Raw genomic sequence first — 21,178 nt, 5'->3', positions numbered from 1 at the left:
AGCTTCAATAATCTATTGAACATCAAAAGCTAGTTCGCAGTGTGCTCCCCGGAAAACTCTCAAGAAAACTACTCAACACAACTTTCGTACGTCACAAAACATACTCCTACCTAGTGATTAGTGAAGGCAAAGTTACATATTGTTAATAATAGATAATAAAATAAGTTGTCAATTTGTGACACAAAGCATCCACAGTAGATACATTTGGTAGTGTGCTCCCCGGAAAACTCTCAAGAAAACTACTCAACACAACTTTCGTACGTCACAAAACATACTCCTACCTAGTGATTAGTGAAGCAAACACTAATAAGAAGATTCCAAGTAAACCAGGCAAAGTTACATATTGTTAATAACAGATAATAAAATAAGTTGTTAATTTGTGACACAAAGCATCCACAGTAGATACATTTGGCGTTGTGAAAGTAATGGCAAGTGTAGAAAGCTCCAACAACTTCCATACTTCTGTAACTCATAGGATTGACCCATAGAACAACAGACACAGTGCTTAACACTGAACAAGCAGAAAATTACAATACTTGAGGCAGTAACTAGCAGAAATATACATCCAGCAAGATGACATACATGGAATTCTTGGGCTGCACCATGACAGCATTTGGCCCTGTCATAGCTATGTTCCTGACAACCATTATGCAAGATCCGGTCAAAGTAATTATCTTAGTAGCAAGTGCCTTTGCCTGGCTCCTATCCCTCCTGCTATCTTCCATTGTGTGGTTTGTCATACGCTACCAATGCAACATTATATTTGGTGTTGTTATATCCGTCCTGTGTCAAGAAGCATTCAGGTATATTTTGTATTTGATATTACAGAAATCTCGAGGTGGCTTACAGTATGTAAGTGATAGGAATACTATGGATAACACCTATGCTATGGCCTATGTATCTGGGCTTGGCTATGGTACTATCAGTGCAGCATTTTCATTGCTTAATGTTTTAGATCAAGTGTCAGGTCCAGGGACAATGGGCCTCAAAGGAGAGTCCCAGTACTTTGGTTTCACCACATCTATTTTTACTTGTTGTTTTTCTCTACTTCATGTATTCTGGTCTATTGTATTCTTCAGAGGTGTAGAAATCAAGAACAGAACTTTAGTAGCTAGTGTTGTGCTATCACATATTTTCATTTCAAGCTACACATGGTACATGAATAGCTCAGGCCTATTTAGTGTTTTGTTCATTATTGTCTTTACTTTATTCACTGCAATGTTTGCCTATAAAGTTATCGGAGGTTCAAAGAAAACTATGTGTAATGGGGAGAATCTCATTGCAGAAGCCAATTGAGTAGATTGATTTGTATCAGAGCTAGAGCCTTACTGTCAAACACTAATGAAATATAATAAGTAACTAATTTTGTGATCTCTAGGTGTATTGCATTTTCTTCTCTAGGTTTTAATATGATGATTTTGAGTCTCTTAAATCAGTAATATGTAGGTATAATATTATGGTGAGGTAGTATTTCAAAGATAGTTTTAATTTATCCTACTCCAATTAAAATGGACTCTAGTGTTTGAAAATGTTAGACATAAGTAGATACCTACATTATTATGTGGTCCATACCCCTTCCTAACTTCCTCCTTGCATTGTTTCTTGGTTTAGAATACTGACGGGTTTAGATTAGTAGACTAAGAAGTAAGAAAAAGGTACTCTCCATCCCTATCCTTACCTGAGTTTGTTTAATAAATTGTATCATAGTAAGTACCTACGTAATTCTATTTAGTTATTTGTTCAATAGAACAGAAACTTGTCAGGTGTAAACTGTTAGGAAGGTGTTCAATAACCAACCTCTTTTTTATATATATATAAATTGTATTGTACATAATTCTATTAAGTTATTTGTTCAATAGAACAGAAACTTGTCAGGTGTAAACTGTTAGGAAGGTGTTCAATTACAAACCTCTTTTTTTAAAGTATACTTTATCCACCTGATAAGTCACTGTTTTACACTCACTGTGAATATAAACCATACTTTTTTTGTGTAACCTTTCCGTTAATTTTATCATAATAAATTCCACTTTTATATTACTATTTTATGTTATACCTACCATACCAGTGTCCATTTGTTTTCTCTAGTTTTTAGTGTCTCTTCATAGTTCATTTTGATGGTGGTGAATGACTCCTGATTGAGATCTTACTATCCCTTCAGTGCACAGTTCATTATGAAAGTCCCCCCCCCCTTTGCTTTTTTCTTCAAGAACTTTGGTACTGTTTTCACACAATGCTTCAAGGCACTTTTTTTTGTACCTACAATGTGAGGTGTTCCCTGCCTTGATAGTAAGATACATACTTGCAGTTTGACTACTATAAGATTAATGAAAGAACAGAAATATTGTGATACATATAAAATAATGAGTTGAAAGGATAGTGGATAGTTCAGATGAAACAGTGATTAGGTGATTTGAGGTTCAACTCAAACATACAACCAAGACATGAGCCTGAGTGACATAGTGATACAAATGTGGTTGGCCTATTCTAGAGATGGGTTCGATTCCCACGTAACATACATAAATTATACCAAACAGCGTTCAAGCCAAATTTGATTTGCTAAATAAATTAATTATAAGTAGTATTGCTTATTTATACTGGTCAAATAGGTCTAAAGAATCCCTTACCCCAGCAGTAGGCTGCTACAATTATTGAGGTCAAATTCTCAAACAATACTGTGGGTAAAATTCTATGCCTCGGCTGGCATTGAACCCACGACCACAAGATCTGGGGGTTCGAAATGGGATTTGAAGCTGTGAGCTTTAGATGTCCAAAAGAGCAGCCCTTTCGGCTATGCCCCTTAGAATTCAAGGTTGGTACAGGTGACCGTGTCACACTTTTCACAGCTTTAGGCTATCTAATTCGAGAGATGGTGATACTGCAGGAGCTTTTGAGTTCCAGAAAGAAAGGGCCTTCCTGTTGAGGTGAAAATGTGGATGGCATGATCTCGTACGTACCTGAGGGGAGATTATCCATTTCTACCGCGACAAATCCTGATCTGTATTGGCAAAAAAAAAGTTATTAGAAATAACTTGGTTTCTTGTCACTCGATTTCTTAGACATGAGTTTAACGTCACTGTAAAAGCTAAGGTTTTTTGACAAACTAAATTCCCAAATAAATGAGGAGAGAGAAAGTCCCTCAAAACTCTCATATAAATGAGATTCATACCCTCCAGTTTACCACGCGAGCATCTTGACCACTACGCTACCAAGGCAGGTTTGAACAAAAAAAGAGATCGATTCGGGGATTCGAACCCAGGACCCTCCCAGTTTCTCACCTGTACGCTCCCGAGTCTTTCGTCTTGAACGGAGCCGTGGCAGTTTCGTCATCCAGCCTGACACAACTTATCTTGACGCCAAGGGAATACTGCTTCGGTCCCTTGAGAAATACGAGTAGGGTATTGTCCATACTCTGACGGGAGTCTAGGGTCACTTGGTAGCGGGGGTTGTTAGGATAGGTGGCCGGATAATTGGGACATCCGCCCGCCGTGAGTCCTTTCCATTCGCCGGAGATCTGACACCGAGAAAAAATAGTGAAGCCTGTGACTTTTTTTTTCTTTTTTTTAGCTGAATTCCCTTTATGGTATTAGGGATGAGCTCTTATTTTTTTATTTTTAATTTTTTACTATTTTTAAAGGTTTGACTGTGGGAACTGTAACAACGGAGGTCTTATCGTCTCTGAATCAAAGAGAGAAGGAGGACAGGATAGGAGGAAAAACAAGCTTTCTGAGAACGGACCTTTTTTGTTAGGATGGAGTTCGTCCTGGGCGGGAATTGAACCCATGACTTAACGCTTACAAGGCAGGCGCGCTACAATCCAAGCTAATTAGGCTGACACTCCTAAGCTTCGACTCCATTTTTTTTTTTTTTTTTTTTTTTTGAAATTTGGTATGTGTGGCTTTGTCCGTTTTTTCTTTTGACCCCCCATTTTTTGTTTAGGATGAAGTGCACTCCGGGTGGGAATAGAACCTAGCGTTTACAAGGCAGGCGCGCTATCTAACTAGGCTGGCAGACCAGGTTTTAATACATACTTCTTCTTTACATATACTGCTCGGACGCATTCTCCAAGCATTCTCGGAAGTAAACATAAACATAAGATCGTAAGTAGACCAGATTTCAATACGTACTTCTTCTTTGAATTGGTAGGGGTTCTCAATCTTCTCCAATCGGAACGGACAAGTGGCATACGCCCGCAGCGTGTAGTATATAGTATGCATCTTCTCGTATTGAGATACTACCAGAGTGTATTTCCTAGAGGAGTTCTCATTGAGTATGATCTTGCATAGGTAGTGGGGACTGTTGATCCGTACACCGTCCAGATAGGGGGGTGGGTCATCTGTAATGGAATAGAATAGAATGTTTGTATTGTGTATTATTTGTTTAATTAACAAAGTTAAAAAGAAATACCTAAAGAAAAGAAAGATGAGTGTTTCACCGCCGTTTTCATTTCGTAGCAATGAACCAACTGCTACAGTAGACGCATGTGGTTTGTGTCGTAGCATGCCCATCCCGTAGTATGCCTCTCATCAGATGGGCGATAAAAGACACAATACTTCCCATTTTGGGGCTGTTCCCTGCCTAAATAGGTGTGAATGATTGTCTTTAAAGACCTGAAAGAATAGAAGATTACCTAAAGACCAGAGCATGTGAGAAATACATAGAAGGAAGAAATATTAATATATTTCTTCCTTCTATGTAATTCTCACATGCTCTGGTCTTTAGGTAATCTTCTATTCTTTCCAGATCTTTGAAGGCAATCATTCACACCTAAGTAATTACTTACCCACACCTTCAATTCAAACAGGGCCATGTCCAGGATTTTGTGGATGCCCCAAATTTTTGGAGTCTTGCCTACAGTCTACAGTAATCTTCTCCTTTACTGACAGTAAAGGAGAAGAACGGGGGGCGGCCCCCTCGCACCCCTCCCCTTAAATAAGGCCCTGCCTTCAAGGGCACAACGATCTTGTTTTTAAAACCTCTTATCTAGGTAGTAAAAAAAAAAACTCAACCTGAACTCAACTACTCAACTCTCACTTGGCTCCACTTTCAATCAACTCATTCAGTACACAACTATCCACTGCTTCCACACATCCTTGCATGTAAACAAGAAGAAAACACGAAATTTGAAAATTTCCATTTTTCCTGAGCCTGAGAGAAATTTCCTGCAAGGAAATTCAGATTTTCTTTTAAAATTCCTTTATTTCACCACTAAAAAGTTCAAACTACACAAATTTAAATAAGTTCACAGTTCAGACCTATTCAAGTGCTTGAGATAATGGTGAGCTGGTAATTCAAACATCTGTGACTGGTAAGTCCTGTGGAAGGATGGGCTTGTTATCTCATGATCTGGATCTGGGCCAAAGAAAACTTAGTTCTTAACTAAACTTCGTTTTTTTTTTTTTTTTTTTTTTTTTTCGAAATTAGGTATGTGTGGCTTAGTCCGTTCTTCCTCTTGACCCCTCATTTGTTTAGGATGAAGTGCACTCCGGGTGGGAATAGAACCTAGCGTTTACAAGGCAGGCGCGCTATCTAACTAGGCTGGCAGACCAGGTTTTAATACATACTTCTTCTTTACATATACTGCTCGGACGCATTCTCCAAGCATTCTCGGAAGTAAACATAAACATAAGATCGTAAGTAGACCAGATTTCAATACGTACTTCTTCTTTGAATTGGTAGGGGTTCTCAATTTTTTCCAGCCGAAACGGACAAGTGGCATACGCCCGCAGCGTGTAGTATATGGTATGCATCTTCTCGTATTGAGATACTACCAGAGTGTATTTCCTAGAGGAGTTCTCATTGAGTATGATCTTGCATAGGTAGTGGGGACTGTTGATCCGTACACCGTCTAGATAGGGAGGCGGGTCATCTGTAATAGAACAGAATAGAATGTTTGTATTGCATATTATTAAATTTGTTTAATTAACAAAGTTAAAAGAAAAAAAAGATGAGTATTTCACAGCCGTTTTTATTTCGTAGCAATGAAACAACTGCTACATTAGACACAATCACCTGTGTTCTGCGTAGTAGCATGCACATCCCGTAGTAGGCCTCGATAAAAGACACAATACTTCCCATTTTGGGGTTGGGTCAACACGAGAATACCAGAAAGTAACCTGTTGAAATATTTGCAATCGAAAAACGAGTGCCCATTGTCGATGGTGGGATTCGAACCCGGGACCTTCTGCATGGCAAGAGCTTTACTAATGGGCTAACCGTGATTTAAATTACTTACAAGGGTAGTAGACTCGTTTGCCCTCGTTCTTGTAGACCAGCACGGTAATGTACTCTCTGTTCTGCTTGAAATCCTCGAGCTGTGTGATATGCCTTGTCAGCAGAATCCACTGTATTTAGTGGGGAACATTATTTTGTGACAAGCATGTGAATATGAGTTGTACTCAATTACCTATGTGACTTTAAGTCAGTCATCATACGAAATTTCTCTTTGGACTGGCAGCGGGTGTGCTAGGTGGCCATTGTCCAAAATAGTCCAAAGAGGAATTTCGTATGATGACTGGCTTAAAAGTGACATAATCGAATACAACTATGCTTAACTGCTTTGCAGTCTTAACACAGTTAGTTGAATTTCCATTTTTTTTCTCAAATGTCAATTCTCTGCTCAAAATTTGTACTCGTTTTTCGATTGCAAATATTTCAACGGTTTCGTTGAAATATTTGCAATAATGAAAATTCACGTCTATCCACCTGATTTTTTTAATTAATTTTTTTGAGGGGGGTTCACGTCTCTTTAACTTCAGAGATTCTTCGAGACGGGGTTTTTTTGAAGAAGTTTGAAGTTTTTAAAAGATGAGTGTTCCACCGCCGTTTTTATTTCGTAGCAATGGAACAACTGCTACATTAGACGCTTGTGGCCTGTGTCGTAGCATGCCCATCCCGTAGTATGCCTCTCATCAGATGGGCGAGAAGAGACACAATACTTCCCATTTAGGTGCTGGGTCAACACGAGAACACCAGAAAGTAACCCGTTGAAATACCGTGCCCCCACATCTCGCTATTGTATGAACTGACTTGGATTCAAACCACCAACTTCCACATCCGTAGTATATGCCCCATCTCATCATAGAGTTTTCAGTTAATCCTTAAACTCTGGAAATACTGGTCTGTGTAAAGGGTGACGTCAAAGAAAACCCTTGACATTGTGACTCGTGTAATAAAACAATAATTGGAGGTAATTTATTTGAAAAATGAGAACAGAGCAGGTCAAATCATATCATCGACTCGTATCATCAATTTACATTGGTAATACCACCACTGGTCTGAGTGCACCCCGAACTCCAAGCACAGAGCTGAAAAAAATTCGACCCCGCCGGGAATCGAACCCGGAACCTCCGGAGTGCAAGCCTAGTGTGATACCCACTCGGAGGCTACCAAGCAATAATCATCCTACTTACTGATGTACACAGAATGTATGACTGAACAATCCCGGATTCCAGTTCATATAGAAAACGTCGTAGAATCTCAATATGCTCTCGTAATCAATCCAGAAGATCCCATTGTCAAACATGGAGGCGCTGTTGGGGTCGAAATTGAGCGCCCTCTTCAGTTCGGGCGTCCAATGAAGCCGGTCTAGTTCGGAATAGTTGCCTCGCCATCGGACGTTTGACCAGGGATTCTTCAGCTGCAGAAGACGCAAACCCTGTGACCAAGAGACAGAAGACTCTTCATTTTTTTTTTTTATTTTATTTTTTTATTATTTTTTTTTACCAAGAGGTTTAATAGAGGGAACCAGGACCATATTTAGGGGGACGAGGGGACCCGTTCTCCCCCTCGGGCTTCAACTTTACTAAGGTGGGGACTCCGAGCATCCGGTACATCCCTCTTTGCAAATCTTCCCCCCCCCCAAAAAATCCCTGGATACCGCCCTTGAATGGAACTATAAAGTGAACAGGTATTTTCGTCTCGGAAATCGAAGAGGAAGAAGGAAGACAAGACAGGAGAAAAGCCAGCCCGTTCGAGAACGAACATCATCCAAAATCGGCCCCGGGGACTTTATCTAGGTACCGCCGAACCTAACAGAAAGTCGGTAAATCCGTACTGCCGTACTTTAGCATTGACTTTCCTCACATCAATCACACAGCATACGCATGGTGTCGACACGAGACCGTTCTCTCTTCTTCATTCGGAGACAAATCTCCCGTTTGCACCACGGTAACCAAAACATCGCCCTTGAGTGCAGACGGGTAAACAAATTCTCGAACACGGAAGTCTGCGTTAAAATCCTCGCGTCGTTAGGTCGGATTGCGCGAGCCGCTCCGGTATCCAGCCCGTTGAGAGCGTGAAGCGTCTATGTTGTTCTGAAACAGAAAGTCATCGGAGTAGGAAAAAAAGAACATGGGATGGGACATGCTACGACACAGACCACATGCGTCTAACGTAGCAGTTTTTTTTATTCCTTGGCCAAAAAAAAAAAAGGGGAAAACCCATTAAAAAAAAAAAAAAAAAAAAAAAAAACGTTCCGTGGGTTTCATTCCCGTTCGGGGTGGGCTTTATCCTAAATAAAGTTCGTTCTCGGAACTTCCTCCTCTCTTCGATTTCGAAACGAAATTAGGTTGTTTAGGAAAACAAGGAAGGGACTTGGACGGTAAAAAAAGACAATTTTTCTTCAAGCGTTAAATTGTCCTTCCTAATTGTAAAAATTCATGCTCCACTAATTGTGAATGTAACGCTACAAAACACACAAAAGTTTTGTAGTCACGTTCCATTAAATCATCACTCAAAAGCCCAAACAAATGCATACATTAGTGTTTTTATAGTGAACAGATAATCGTCGTAATTTTCAGTTGTCACCTCAATATACCTCAATATTTTCAAAGCTACTCCTTGAAAATTTGGCCCCTTTACCTGAGAATACGTGCAACCTCATGCTGACCGCTGGTAAATAGACTTAGTAGTCTTAGAAGTGCCATCACACTCCTCAATATACCTCAATATTTTCAAAGCTACTCCTTGAAAATTTGGCCCCTTTACCTGAGAATACGTGCAACCTCATGCTGACCGCTGTCAAATAGACTTAGTAGTCTTAGAAGTGCCATCACACCATAAGTTACCTCCAGTCAATTAACTTTTTACTAAAGTTCACTTCTATTGTTAACCATTTACTCAAGTTCACTTACCAAACCTATTGCAAAACAATGGCAACCCGGGTCAAAATCAAGAAAGATCGCGGTGACACATTATTCAAGCAAACCTACGCCAAGAACATTCAGAGAACACTCAGTCCCATCTTGTATCTTCACAAGTTGTATGCCGTGGTACCGTTTCACTTGGATACGTACAGATTTCAAGTGATACCGTTTATAGTGTCCACGGTTCTGATATACGGGATGATTTACTTCTATTTGATACAGATGGATGTGAAGAAACAGGTGAACACTTCAGATTGATTTTCTAATTCTAATTGAATAAATAAATGTCGTTTTCTTTGTGTCATTATATCAGAACTTTGGTGCTCGCTGCAGTATTATAGGATTTTCCAAATATCTCAATAATTCCCGTGGTACCGTTTCACTTGGATACGTACAGATTTCAAGTGATACCGTTTATAGTGTCCACGGTTCTGATATACGGGATGATTTACTTTTATTTGATACAGATGGATGTAAAGAAACAGGTGAACACTTCAGATTGATTTTCTAATTCTAATTGAATAAATAAACAAATGTTTTCTTTGTGTTATCATATCAGAACTTTGGTGCTCGCTGCAGTATTGTAGGATTTTCCAAATATCTCAATAATTCAGCACCCAATGTTTACCAATACCAATACCTAACCATGCTGGCACCGGTCGCTATGTGCATTTATTTTACATATGATACAAATTTTTGACCCCGCTGGGAATCAAACCCGGGTCTTCCGCATGCAAGGATTTTGTTACTTTCAGCCTTATTGTTATTTTCCTCCTAATGACGAATTACACAAGTTCCGCCGGTATTAAACCCCGCACACCATTCCTGTATAAAGTGATTCACTTGCTAACTTCTTGTATAAGAGCTACCTGTATCTGTTTCTCACCTTGTATTGTATCCTTGCTATCTTCACATCGCACTGGCTCAATAATTCCGAGTGGAATGACCACTACACCATGGGAGCTGACTTCTAGTTGAAATTTTAAAGGCACAGGAGCAGTGGTAACTAGTTTTTCCTCGAATACACTGATCTAATCTAAGGGCAATCCTTCTTGCAGGTCAATTCCAGCAAGCCCTACATTTTCAAGCTCATCCCCATCTTGTTATCCCATGGTCAGGTGATATTCAGCGCCCTACTCTTGGGTGTGTGTCATTTTAGGTCCATTCGTCTCAACCAGAAGTTGAGAAGCATTGTGCTGAAGCTCATCAAGATCGATGAGATAATGAGTGAGCAGTTGAATATCCATGTGAATTATACGTACATGAGGTAACTAATGCTGTCCGGCTAATGGCTGTAACTCGTTAGGCCACAGAATTGGGACATCCGCCCGCCGTGAGTCCTTTCCATTCGCCGGAGATCTGACACCGAGAAAAAATAGTGAAGCCTGTGACTTTTTTTTTCTTTTTTTTAGCTGAATTCCCTTTATGGTATTAGGGATGAGCTCTTATTTTTTTATTTTTAATTTTTTACTATTTTTAAAGGTTTGACTGTGGGAACTGTAACAACGGAGGTCTTATCGTCTCTGAATCAAAGAGAGAAGGAGGACAGGATAGGAGAAAAACAAGCTTTCTGAGAACGAACCTTTTTTGTTAGGATGGAGTTCGTCCTGGGCGGGAATTGAACCCATGACTTAACGCTTACAAGGCAGGCTCAACTGCGTCCTGGTTCACATTGTCAACTTGTACTTCTTTCACAAACTGGATGACAACATTCCCTTCCTCTTTCTGCTTCTCTTCTACATGCCCAATATGTACGAGAAACTGTACAAGGTAAAATAGAGGATGTACTTAATATTGATAACAACTTTTGACAAATTTAATGAATGGAGCAATGAGGTATATTATAGGAGGGATATGAGCGATAGCTAATCTTGAAGGGAGATGAGATGGAGGGGAGTTGACTTACTTTTACAGTGGAACCTCGATATAACGAAGTCCAAGGAAAATGCCCAAAATTTCGTTATATCGAGGTTTTTGTAATATCTATTTTTCGTTATATCGAGGGGAAAATCGAAACTATTTCGTTATATCAATTTACTTCGCTATACTGAGGTCCAAATCAGACTAACTTCATTGTACTGAGGTAAAATTCTACTCGATTTTAAGATCACTTCGCTATACTGAGGTTAAAATTCGATCAATTTCGTTATACTGAGGTAATTTTCTCGGGCTCGTGCCCCAAATTATTACTTCGTTGTATCTATTCTTTTTACTTCGCTATACTGAGGTTTTTGCCTCTGAAGGGAAGGGGAATCGACTTTTCTTCGTTATATCGAGGTTCGTTATATGGAGATTCCACTGTATTTGGTTACAGACCGATTCCACGACGCGACGGACTAAACTTTCGTTCGTTTTACTCCTCACGCAAAACCAATTGTTGCTTTTGTTGTCATTTGGAGATAACATCTTCGGAGAAGTGGGTTTCTTATATTAAACAAAAAAAGAGCAGTTTTTTAATGGAAGAAACCCAAAAATCCCCAAATACTCAAGTCCTAAAAAATTGTTTCCTTACTTGAATACTCCTTTATGGACGTTTCTGGCCTGTATAACCGGTTAAGTACTTGAATACTCGGTAATCAGCAACTTTGTGAAGGTCTATATGTTGGGCATCATGATCTTAGCTTCAAGGTGAAAGGGACAGGCATGATCGCATCTCTGGTGCGTTCTGTCATCAAAGGTTTCAACGTACGGAAACGGATCAAGATGGAACATTCCAACTTGCTATGTCTTCCACAACCGACCAGTATTCCAGCATCCAGTATCTACAAAATATACTTCACATTCCTCTGTGTGTTCCTTATGGTTATATTCAATGGTTACTTGAGACGCATGCGTCGGGTGTGTTGCGCGTTGTTCTTCAGGAAGCATGAGAAGCGTCGTGTCCTCTACCTCTACAATGAATCATTACGACAAAGACGCGCCTTCTTCAAGTTCAAAAAAGCGCGCGCATCCCGTCTTGTGAAAGAAAATCGTCTGAGTGAAGACAGCAACATACTTCTCATTCTACGACTTAGATTCCCAAGATATTTCCGCTGGCTTGTTATATTTCCCATGGCGAGGAGGAAGTGTCTCATATGCAAGGAGCCAGAGGAAAGGAATTGGCCTAAGCATGCTTGTCCGGACTGTCCATATGTGTTTTGTCAGGAGTGCTGGGATATGATTGATCATAACTGTTATCTGTGTTATCCTTTGCCTCAGGAGGAGCAAGATCAGAGTGATGATGGATTTGAGTGGAATAAATCCGAGTGATGAGAAGGTAATGGTCAAAAAACTGACTGGTGGTTGAATTTTCCACTAAAATACTCGTGCATAGATATTAGATACATACATACGTTTCTAATTCGTGTGTTCTCTGCGCGAAATCATATCTTTTTATTCCCCTTATCCTTATTCGTGATATACATAGAGAACTACCCTAGACCTATTTTCTTAGGTGGGCATACAATAAATAAAAGTCATCTTCCTCTCATTCTAGAAAACAATTATTATTATTCAACCTATTTGTACGTTCCCAAATTGTTACAGCTGGAGATATTTCTACAACGGATAAGCTATCACAAGATGGAACTAATGCTGTGCGGGTTATTTCCTCTGGATTACAGATTGATCTACTCGGTAAGAGATAAAGAAGTGGTTGGGTGGAAGAGCTCATTTTGGAGAATTCTGCCACTTTGAACAAAGCCATAAAAAAGTCCTATTTGAACTATCGCTTATTCTTTAATCGAAATAGGATAAAACCGGGTTATCGGGATAAGACTGAAGTGTCACCCAGTGTTCCAAGTTACACAACTTGATTTGCTTTTAAAGACTAGGTTCCCCTGGTGTCTAGCCCAAATCTCCCCAATCTCATGTCACCCGTCCAGACACACACCACGCACGACGTAGCCTAACTTCAGTGATCCATCAAGAACTGGTTTACTAAACATGTTCGGGTTTGTTTCAGATCGTGGGTACAGCCACCACATATTGGATCATACTCATTCAGTTCCAATTGGCAGTCTACGACAAAGAACGCTAAAATACGACGGAGGTGAATAGACAGTCTTCGGAACTAAAGGTTGGTGGTTCGGGTGCAATCCAAGCCAAGTAAAAAATTTAGCGTAGTGTAATTATCGAGAAACGATATTTGTGAACCCAGGCGTTATCATTTCCTAGTGTTTCACTGTCAAGGGTCTATATTTATGCTGGGATTGATGAAACCAGGATTTCCCTATATGTCCCTAATACTCGGATTGAACTCAATCCTGAGACAATCCACGGTGTTAAAACTCCGCCTTATGCCAGGCTAGGTGCGAGGCTTATGTTCACTGTTCAGTTTATAGATAACTCTTGGATCAATCGTTTCTATTGGTTGATTTCAAACTTTTCAGCCAATAAGATTGCTCAATCCGAGAGTTAAACTTGAACCGAGTTCAAACTCAGATCGTAGTCCCAGCCGCCATCGTAAAAATTCTACTTACGCTATTGGATCCAGGAAAGTCGTATCCGCCCATGACTTTCATGTACGCTTTCTCCAAAATCGACACCCAGAGCTCATTCTTATTCTGAGAGTAGGAACAGAGGAGTTGATTGAACCTGGCCATGGGCAGTTGATCATCTATGATGACCTTCCTTGTAATTCCGTTCAGATGAAGCTTCACCATGTATTTGCCTGCGATTCGTACAACAAATTTTCATATGATTCTCAAGGAATTTTACCGAATTTGTATTATATGGGTTAGGTGGTAGGTTCACTAAAGAAACATTAAACAAAATTTCCAAGTATGTATAGGTGCTCGAGTGTGAAAAAAAAAAAAAAAAAAAAAAAAAAAAAAAATCGGGGTAGTTTAAATTTCTAATTTCTATTCTTTTACTCTAAAGGTGTGTCTAAACATAGTCGACCGGCCGGCCGTCGATCGACGAGGTGAATCCAATGTTTTTGAGGCAGTGTGGGCGGTTCAGTCGACATCGATCAATGGGTCGACTATGTGTGGACACACCTTAACAGCTTTTTCTGGATGTTTTATGTTCCTAGCTGGCTCCATAAAAATATAGATGCGGAAAAAGTTCCAGAATCAATTTTATCTGTCCCAATTTTTTCTCCTTCTTCTTTCTCACACGAGTGGACAGTAAATAGTGGTACGAAGACAGATCAATCAGTAACGTTTCAATTCTTTACCGAAAGGGTTATAGACAGGTTCCTTGTTCCGATTTCTAGGATAGATTATAGAAGTGACCAGCCGCTTTCCGAACCTCCTCTCATACAAGGCACTCACAGCAAGCGACGCAACAAACGAGCAGTCGGAGACAATCTGGTAAATGAAGAAAAATTGTAGAGTTAATTTCGACAGCATGAGCATTTCCAAAAGAGAAGTTGAGAAGTGTTTTCAATTTTTTTTTTTTTGTTCACCTGTTTTTTTTGGTTTTGTGGGGGGGTGGGTTTGGGGGGGGGGGGGTTTTTTTTTTTTTTTTTTTTTTTTTTTTTTTTTTTTTTTGTAGTTGTAGTTGTATAAGTTTGCTAGGTCTAGATAGGGAATCATTGTAACATAGTTAGTAAAGGGTAAGAATCCGTTTGATGTATGTAAATAAATAAATAAATAAAATTAAGAAAGTGTATTGCCAGCCTAGTTAGCTTGGTTGGTAACGGGTCTGCCTTGTAAGCGCTAAGTCGCGGGTTCGAGTCCCGCCCGGAGCGGATTCTATCCTGATGGTATAATGTTCGTTCTCGGAACGGCTGGCTCTCTCCTATTCTGTTTTCCTGCGCTCATCGATTTCGGGATGAAACCGAAGAGACCTCTCTCACACAATATTATATGTAACTCACCGTTTGTTTGATGCTGAAGTAATCTACGAATTCTCCTGCTACCATTTTCGGTTCACTGCAAAATTCCGATGGTCTGACCCAGGCAACAAAATCTCGCTTCTGTTTGGGGGACAAAATAAGAGGACCTTCTTTATCCGTGAAAGGAACTGCGTATTGAAATCTGGAAGAGGAAATGAAAATTACTTATGATAAAGAACAGTTTAGACTTGGGAGAGAACTATTGTAGGAAAAGAAAAACTGAGCCTGGCCAGTTAGCTTGGAAGGTTGCACGACCTTCCTTGTAAGCGCCAGGTCGCGCGTTCGATTCCAGCCCGGGGCGAACTTTATACTAACAGATTCAGTCTTGGAATGGCTGACTTTCTCCCATCCCGTCCTTTTTCTCTATTGGATTTAGGGAAGATACATTGGATTTAGGGAAGACCTCCATGGTTACAGTTCTCTCTAAGCAACGGGCAGACTCACTGCCGCCAACAACGGTATTCGAACCCGGATCTCTGAAGTAGGTATCAACTTACTTTTCCGCCAGATCCACATTCATAAAGGGTACAAAGTTCAAGTTGTTAATCTTGGACGTTGTCAGTAGAACAGCTTTCTCCTCTTCAGTGTAGGTGTCCCGGCCTGACACTTTCAAATGTTGACTGCTACCGCGGTGTAGCGTGGGTTTGGCTGAGGAGATGAGAAGGAAAAATCATAAAGATGGCATGGGACTAAATATCTGAAGGAACCAAACGATTACCTGGATGAATTGGAAAGACTTAGACAACAGAAACCTGACTCGAGTCCACAGGATATGACATCACAGGAGACAGCAGATCAAGTAGAGCTCAAGTATACACACAAGTTAGAGTACAGGTGTGAGGGTATGATCACCCGGGCAGGTATGAAATGTAGAGATACATTCGCCAAGTTGTATGCGTCGTGTATGGATAAACTCCACTGGTCTGTTAACTGGGCGCTATGCTGGCCGATGAAGTTGACATTCGTGTGCAACTTTGCCTCCACGTTTGGTGATACTTGTCAGCCAGGCAAACATATACCTCCAGGGTATGGACAAGGCTTCCTATCCCTGAATGACACTAAGAATCAAATGAGAGATGAGTTCAAAGATGTTCGCATGCAGTACAAGGTGGCTAAGTTTCTTAAAGTACCCAAAGGTATCCGTAACACATTTGACACATCTAGTGAACTCATGGCTCAGTTCACAGAGAAGAAGAACTTTGTTGATTTTGTTTTAGATACAGTAGAAGCTCGATTATTTCAACCAATTGGGACCGAGGGTGGTTGAAATATTCGAAAGTTGAAATAATTGAAATTCCGTAGAAAACAATGAAAAAGGGGGCAAAATTTAGATGTACAAAAGAACAAAATGGTTAATAAATACCCTATTTTGAACTGATTTTGGGGTTGATATAATAGAGAGCTGAAATAATGGAGGTTGAAATAATATATATGGAAATCACCTCTTTATCCACTGCGGCACAACATACACCAGGTATAAACTTGAACTTAGCTTGTGGTCCCGGGTGTAATTGGTGAAACAAAAGGGAAAACTGTCACATCCACCAAAACTGCGAAATTTCTTTCCCTCTGATTTACGCAATGTCGCGATAACTGTCGAAAGATTAGTCCGATTTTGATTGGCAAATTGGCAAACATGTTTAACATCTAAAGAACATGGGAAATTAATATTTTTTTAATTACAAGTTGCCACTGTACTATGCCTACAAACAGGCAATTACCACTAGGGATACCTAACAATCAACATACAGTATTTAGACTCATCTCTATGGATTGCATGTAGAGTTGAACTGCAGTATCTTTGAGTCCTGCTTCATCAGCATCCAATGCCTGACTGAGAAGAAAATGACATTTCTCTGACAGCAATTCATCTCTGCTCTTCACCTGTTCATTCTTGGGTTCATTTCTTTCTGAAAATATGACAACAAAAAAGAAATCAGGTTGAGTATTTTTGTACTTGCTTAAAGTATGCCCCCACCACATCCATGCTTCCAAGGACTTGTGATCAAAATAAAAACTATTGAATATATGAGTATTTTTGTACTTGCTTAAAGTATGCCCCCACCACATCCATGCTTCCAAGGACTTGTGATCAAAATAAAAACTATTGAATATATTGAATAGGTCAACAACATCATTGAGCCCTATAGGGCTCAATGATGTTGTTGACCCACTAAAAAAGAAGGGGGAATATCTACTCAATTATTTACAACAGCTTCTGTGGTAATTTAAGCAACAGGGCTGATTTATTCCAAAATAACCTAAGGACTTTTTGAGCACTGAAACTTACTTTTGTCTTTCAACACTTCTGCTCTGTTCAAATATTGTTGAGCTTTCTGTCTCCAAGCTGCAACATTTTCATCTGAGCTAGAGTTGGCTGTTTCCAACAGGAATCTTGCTGCTGCTTGATAATAGTAGGCAGCAATCTCATCTTGATTTTCTTCATCAAATTTGACAGCCATCTGGGCTGCATTGATAACTTCTTCAGGTAAACCCATGGTTAAATTTTCAAGTAGCTGCTTGATATCTCTTAATCACAATTTCAAGTATTCTTGAATTTCATGCTTTCCACAAAAATGTTTTTATCCAATTAATGGGTGAACAATATTTATTTTCTTGTTGGTAGAGTTAACACAAATTAAATAAGAAAGTCAGTCAATATATATAAAAAAAAAATGTTTTATTTTTTATTCATTTATTTAAAAAACTAAAAAGTTACAGTATCTATCACAGTCACATGAAAATAAATTTGTTCTTGACACTGAAAACAAATATTAAATTATTTAAAGAATAAAGTTAGCTATTTATGATTGACTACACCGCCTATGTATGTACAGCTAAGTATACAACATGGGTATTCAAAACCCACTTTTTTATCTATTTAAACTTTGAAAATGCATTGGATTAATATGAGAGTTGAAGACAGTAAGTACTCAAATGCTTAGAGAGGTATTGCATCACCAAACATAAAGGTGGCGTTCCGATCCTAGCTGCCGGGTCGCACTGCCGAGCTGCCTGGTTGTGCCATAAAAGGTGAGATCATACTCATTCAGTTCCAATTGGCAGTCTACGACAAAGAACGCTAAAATACGACGGAGGTGAATAGACAGTCTTCGGAACTAAAGATTGGTGGTTCGGGTCCAATCCAAGCCAAGTAAAAAATTTAGCGTAGTGTAATTATAGAGAAACGATATTTGTGATCCCGTGCGTTATTTTTCCCAGTGTTTCATTCTCAAGGGTCTATATTTATGCTGGGATTGATGAAACCAGGATTTCCCTATATGTACCTAATACCCAGGTCAACCTCGGATTGAACTCAATCCTGAGACAATCCACGGTGGTAAAACTCCGCCTTATGCCAGGCTAGGTGCGAGGCTTATGTTCACTTTATAGATAATTTTAAAATTGTGTATAATGTTGTAACAATCACAATAAAATAAAACTGAATTGAATTGAACTCTTGAATCAATCGATTCGATTGGTTGATTTCAAACTTTTCAGCCAATAAGATTGCTCAATCCAAGAGTTAAACTTGAACCGAGTTCAAACTCAGATCGCCGCCATCGTAAAAATTCTACTTACGCTATTGGATCCAGGAAAGTCGTATCCGCCCATGACTTTCATGTACGCTTTCTCCAATATAGACACCCAGAGCTCATTCTTGTTCTGAGAGTAGGAACAGAGGAGTTGATTGAACCTGGCCATGGGCAGTTGGTCGTCAATGATCACTTTTCTTGTGATCCCGTTCAGATGAAGCTTCACCATGTATTTGCCTGGAATTCGTACAGTGAATTTTCAAATAATCCTCGAGGAATGTTATAAAAATTTCATTTGGGTTAGGTATATGTGGGTTAAGTGGTAGGTTCACCAATTAAACATGACTAGCAGTTTTCAAGTATACTTGAATTACTTGAGAGGGGAGAAAAGAAAGTCGGGGTGGTTTGAATTTCTATTCTTTTACTCCAAAGGTGTGTCTAAACATAGTCGACCGGTCGGCCGGCAATCGACGATGTGAATCTTTGTTGTCGAGGCAATGTGGGCGGTTCAGTCGACCTCGATCGAAGGCCGGTCAACTATGTGTGGACACACCTTAACAGCTTTTTCCGGATGTTTTATGTTCCTAGTTGGCTCCATAAAAATATAGATGCGGAAAAAGTTCCAGAATCAATTTTATTTGTCCCAATTTTTTCTCCTTCTTCTTTCTCACACGAGTGGACAGTAAATAGTGGTACGAAGACAGATCAATCAGTAACGCTTCAATTCTTTACCGAAAGGGTTATAGACAGGTTCCTTGTTCCGATTCCTAGGATAGATTATAGAAGTGACCAGCCGCTTTCCGAACCTTCTCTCATACAAGGCACTCACAGCAAGCGACGCAACAAACGAACAGTCCGAGACAATCTGGTAAATGAAGAAAAATTGTAGAGTTAATTTCGACAGCATGAGCATTTCCAAAAGAGAAGTTGAGAAGTGTTTTCATTTTTTTTTTTTTTTTTTTTTTTTTTGTAGTTGTAGTTGTATAAGTTTGCTAGGTCTAGATAGGGAATCATTGTAACATAGTTAGTAAAGGGTAAGAATCCGTTTGATGTATGTAAATAAATAAATAAATAAAATTAAGAAAGTGTATTGCCAGCCTAGTTAGCTTGGTTGGTAACGGGTCTGCCTTGTAAGCGCTAAGTCGCGGGTTCGAGTCCCGCCCGGAGCGGATTCTATCCTGATGGTATAATGTTCGTTCTCGGAACGGCTGGCTCTCTCCTATCCTGTTTTCCTGCGCTCATCGATTTCGGGACGAAACCGAAGAGACCTCTCTCACACAATATTATATGTAACTCACCGTTTGTTTGATGCTGAAGTAATCTACGAATTCTCCTGCTACCATTTTCGGTTCACTGCAAAATTCCGATGGTCTGACCCAGGCAACAAAATCTCGCTTCTGTTTGGGGGACAAAATAAGAGGACCTTCTTTATCCGTGAAAGGAACTGCGTATTGAAATCTGGAAGAGGAAATGAAAATTACTTATGATAAAGAACAGTTTAGACTTGGGAGAGAACTATTGTAGGAAAAGAAAAACTGAGCCTGGCCAGTTAGCTTGGAAGGTTGCACGACCTTCCTTGTAAGCGCCAGGTCGCGCGTTCGATTCCAGCCCGGGGCGAACTTTATACTAACAGATTCAGTCTTGGAATGGCTGACTTTCTCCCATCCCGTCCTTTTTCTCTATTGGATTTAGGGAAGATACATTGGATTTAGGGAAGACCTCCATGGTTACAGTTCTCTCTAAGCAACGGGCAGACTCACTGCCGCCAACAACGGTATTCGAACCCGGATCTCTGAAGTATCAACTTACTTCTCTGCCAGATCCACATTCATGAAGGGTACAAAGTTCAAGTTGTTAATCTTGGATGTTGTCAGTAGAACAGCTTTCTCCTCTTCAGTGTAGGTGTCCCGGCCTGACACTTTCAAATGTTGACTGCTACCGCGGTGTAGCGTGGGTTTGGCTGAGAAGAAGAGAAGGAAAAATTATGAAGATGGTATGGATAGCCAAAAGTACAGAGTAGTGAGAAGGGTTAGGTGTACCGGTGAGAACGCCAGCCGTTCCGAGAACGAACATTATCTATTCTGGATATAATCCGCCCCGGACGAGGATCGTACCCGCGACCTAACGTTGCGTTGGTGCGACGTCTGATTATAAGATAAATCTTTTATGATCACATGAACTTGTGAAATATTTCTGTATTGTAAGTAAACTCCTATTTCACTGATCTGATTGTAAGAAAACTCCTATTTCACTTACAACTGGACACTTGAAATGTGTTGCTCCGAACAGGACCAGATGTAGAGCCACTTGAATCTTCACTGACAGAATCCAGGCCTTTCTTGCTAGAAGAAATGCCTTTCAGTTCTTCTGCCCGATCTAAAGCTTGCTTGGCGAGGTTAGACAACTTCTGTTGAATATTGCTATCTGTGATTTCTTTTTTCTGAGAACAGAATGTAGAAAATTAAGTAAGTAAATTGGGTTGATTTAATTCAACATTAGAAAGTAAGTGGGTTTCTCCTAACCCAATCTACTTCGAGGTCAAGATACATTTTCACATGAACCTGTAGTCACAGGGGTTTAACAAGGGTCTCACCTGAGTATAACATAGCCTTAACCCAAATCCCATTCAGTGAGGTTTGGGTGTATGTCCATCAACATAAAAGTTCCTAGTTGCTTTC

General features: G+C 39.8%; 2 protein-coding genes and 1 pseudogene across 2 annotated transcripts; 1 reads left to right on the top strand and 2 right to left on the bottom strand.

The window, feature by feature from the left end:
- Positions 1 to 2,474: 2,474 nt before the first annotated feature.
- On the bottom strand, positions 2,475 to 17,492 carry LOC103509234 (annotated as a pseudogene).
- On the top strand, positions 11,753 to 13,249 carry LOC103509228 (E3 ubiquitin-protein ligase DCST1). The gene is made up of 3 exons (XM_026823626.1): positions 11,753 to 12,399; positions 12,669 to 12,758; positions 13,087 to 13,249. The coding sequence occupies exon 1, from the start codon at positions 11,787 to 11,789 to the stop codon at positions 12,390 to 12,392; it is 606 nt and encodes a 201-aa protein (XP_026679427.1). The 5' UTR covers positions 11,753 to 11,786; the 3' UTR covers positions 12,393 to 12,399; positions 12,669 to 12,758; positions 13,087 to 13,249.
- A 1,021-nt stretch (positions 17,493 to 18,513) lies between the features above and the next one.
- On the bottom strand, positions 18,514 to 20,957 carry LOC103509232 (calpain-7-like). The gene is made up of 5 exons (XM_026823624.1): positions 20,757 to 20,957; positions 20,310 to 20,460; positions 19,799 to 19,958; positions 19,233 to 19,365; positions 18,514 to 18,737 (listed from the first exon to the last, which is right to left on the bottom strand). Exons 2-5 carry the CDS (start codon positions 20,330 to 20,332, stop codon positions 18,514 to 18,516), a joined length of 540 nt encoding a protein of 179 aa, XP_026679425.1. The 5' UTR covers positions 20,333 to 20,460; positions 20,757 to 20,957.
- Positions 20,958 to 21,178: the final 221 nt, after the last annotated feature.

This window comes from Diaphorina citri, unplaced genomic scaffold, assembly GCF_000475195.1.
Source record: "Diaphorina citri unplaced genomic scaffold, Diaci psyllid genome assembly version 1.1 scaffold476, whole genome shotgun sequence".
Lineage (NCBI taxonomy): Eukaryota > Metazoa > Arthropoda > Insecta > Hemiptera > Psyllidae > Diaphorina > Diaphorina citri.
Note: the sequence above shows the minus strand (reverse complement) of the source record. Positions and strands in the feature narration are given on the sequence as shown.

What these genes read in the sequence shown, in the direction of transcription:
- LOC103509228 (XM_026823626.1), top strand. Translation starts at nt 11,787, where the DNA reads ATGATCGCATCTCTGGTGCGTTCTGTCATCAAAGGTTTCAACGTACGG.
- LOC103509232 (XM_026823624.1), bottom strand. Translation starts at nt 20,332, where the DNA reads ATGAATGTGGATCTGGCAGAGAA. An exon ending in ACTTCAGCATCAAACAAACG is followed by an intron (nt 19,366 to 19,798) that starts GTGAGTTACATA and finishes TTCATTTACCAG; the next exon opens with ATTGTCTCGGACTGTTCGTT. An exon ending in ACCTGTCTATAACCCTTTCG is followed by an intron (nt 18,738 to 19,232) that starts GTAAAGAATTGA and finishes TACGAATTCCAG; the next exon opens with GCAAATACATGGTGAAGCTT.